This window comes from Triticum aestivum, unplaced genomic scaffold (genome assembly GCF_018294505.1).
Source record: "Triticum aestivum cultivar Chinese Spring unplaced genomic scaffold, IWGSC CS RefSeq v2.1 scaffold203818, whole genome shotgun sequence".
Lineage (NCBI taxonomy): Eukaryota > Viridiplantae > Streptophyta > Magnoliopsida > Poales > Poaceae > Triticum > Triticum aestivum.
In genome coordinates, this window is record NW_025240454.1 from 1 (window position 1) to 2,404 (window position 2,404).

At 47.2% G+C, this 2,404-nt stretch overlaps 1 protein-coding gene across 1 annotated transcript; it reads left to right on the forward strand.

Annotated features, from left to right (window-relative positions):
• Nucleotides 1–15: 15 nt before the first annotated feature.
• Nucleotides 16–2,069, forward strand: LOC123176787 (G-type lectin S-receptor-like serine/threonine-protein kinase B120). Its single transcript, XM_044590846.1, has 6 exons — nt 16–166; nt 246–373; nt 540–753; nt 843–1,092; nt 1,210–1,342; nt 1,529–2,069. The coding sequence occupies exons 1-6, from the start codon at nt 16–18 to the stop codon at nt 1,835–1,837; spliced, it is 1,185 nt and encodes a 394-aa protein (XP_044446781.1). The 3' UTR covers nt 1,838–2,069.
• Nucleotides 2,070–2,404: the final 335 nt, after the last annotated feature.

A 2,404-nucleotide genomic window follows, 5' to 3' on the forward strand; every position in this document is an offset into this window, starting at 1 on the left:
CGCAAGTTTTCGACGATGCTGACACTACACATGTATCATAATTCAGATACAACCAAGAGCAAGAAGTTTCTCACCGTCATCGCAGCGGTGATAGCGGGGTTCGCATTGCTTCTGCTGTCACTTAGCTTCCTGATCTGGAGAAAGTTCCAGCGCCGCAGGATGGGAGGTCAGATAGAGTCCTTGGTGCATGCATTTCAGGAAAATAATCTGATACTGCCATCTGATTGCTCATGCCATTTTTTCAGTCGCCGTGTTTGATGACATCATGAGGGGCGAGTGTCCAACGTACCTCCTCGAAACCATTAGGGCCTCCACCGACGGGTTCCGCCCTGAGAACGAGATCGGGCGCGGTGGCTTCGGCATTGTGTACAAGGTGATACAGTGGTGCTTTGCACATTGCAATCGTATTACAATCCCTGTACCATGTCAATCAGAACTGTGGTCGACTGGTCCTATAAGCAGCATGTGGATAGGAGTACTAGTCTTAGTAGTACTTGTGTGGGAAATTAGTGTCTGACTAACTCAACTGAACTTATCAGGGTCAAATGCCAGACGGCCAAGAGGTTGCAGTGAAGAGGCTCTCAGCGGAGAACAGAGTGCAAGGCCTGAAAGAGTTCAAGAACGAGGTGGACCTGATCGCCAAGCTGCAGCACCGCAACCTGGTACGCCTGCTCGGCTGCTGCATCCACTGCTCGGACAGGATACTTGTCTACGAGTACATGAGCAACAAGAGCTTGGACACCTTTATTTTTGGTAAGTATGACGTTTCACTCACTGCAGCGAAATAGTTACCATTTCTGCTCGAGAAATTGCCACGCTCAATTCTGTGAATTCGCCAACAGATCCAAGGAGGCGCGCCACTTTGAGCTGGAAGGCCAGGATGGACATCATCCTCGGAGTTGCCAGAGGGCTTGTCTACCTTCATCAGGACTCAAGGCACACAATGATCCACCGAGATCTCAAGGCGGCCAACGTTCTCCTTAATGAGGAGATGGTCGCCAAGATATCGGATTTTGGAATTGCGAAGCTGTTCAGCAGCAGCGGAGACAACAGTCAGGACTCCACCATCACAGAAAGGATTGTTGGGACATAGTAAGATCTGCAACTTTGCATAACACACCAATGGTCAAGTACTATAAGTTACCTCGACTTTTTATTTCGATAGCCAGCTTTTCTTACAGTTTTTTGTATGGTGTCATGTGATGGCAGTGGTTACATGTCACCGGAGTATGCCATGGACGGCATGGTATCATTCATGCAGGATGTGTACAGCTTCGGTGTGCTGTTGCTGGAGATCGTCAGTGGCAGGAGGAACCAACGAAGTTTCAACCTCATAGCTCATGTAAGCAATCAATTAGCTATCTTGCAACCGAAAGAAAAATAATCAAAATAAATTCATTCTAATTTGAAATTTCATGCCTACATACCCCAAGTCTCAACCCGGTTCGCTTGAACCAAGAAACACATTTTGGTGGAACCACATTGAATTCCATGATGACCTTGACAAAACAGGCTAAATTTTTTGCAGGCATGGAATCTGTATGAAGAAAACAGGAGCCTCGAGCTCCTTGACCCAGCTGTGCGTGGCGGCTGTTCCCCAGCAGAGCTAGAGCATGTTAAGACGTGGATCCAGGTAGGGCTACTGTGCGTTCAGGAGAGCCCAAGCCAACGGCCGCAAATGGCTGCAGTAATCCCCATGTTGTCGCACCAACAGGCGCCAGGGCGGCCACTTCGGCCGGTTGTCTGCATGCCGGCGAGAACTCCGGTGGACCTTCTCAACATGGAGGAGAACACATCTAGCAATGAGTTGACCATCACGAACCTCGAAGGCCGGTAGCAACTAGCAAGAATGCATGGATGGAAGGATGCCGGGCAAGCTGGAACCTAAGATTGAAGACCTTACTGACGACTTTTTGTATGTAATTGGGTAGGACGGGTGCATTCAAGCCATCTCATGCTTCTGCAAAAGTGTGACCTCTTAATTAACACACCTCTGTAAAAAAACACCTATGTAATTCATGGAGACTGAGAACAAATTCAAGATTTGAAAAAAATTCAAATGAACTGCATTTGCATGTGTACAAATATTAGGCAATGATTTGATACATGGTGGGTCAAGGTTTGAGTCATGGCCCGTTGTAACCTGGGTCCTAGGGAAGGTAGTTCCTAAAAAATTGGTATGCATCCACAAGGCCACAACAGACTGCACCCATTGTGTATGAGTTCCTATCAACATGGATCAGGCAATATTGGAGATATGACTCAGCCAGTACAATAAGGATCAGGAGAGGGGGAAAAATGACAGATCGTGTTTTAAGAAAAAAATTATCTCTTTCTCCATTACACCAGGAACTGCAATACCAGTTGGACAAGTTTAATGGATTGTATTCCGGTCTCCCTCTCT

Coding starts and splice junctions, on each gene's coding strand:
- LOC123176787 (XM_044590846.1), top strand. CDS start 16: ATGCTGACACTACACATGTATCATAATTCAGATACAACCAAGAGCAAG. Junction 754..842: donor CTTGGACACCTTTATTTTTG/GTAAGTATGACG, acceptor ATTCGCCAACAG/ATCCAAGGAGGCGCGCCACT. Junction 1,343..1,528: donor GTTTCAACCTCATAGCTCAT/GTAAGCAATCAA, acceptor AATTTTTTGCAG/GCATGGAATCTGTATGAAGA.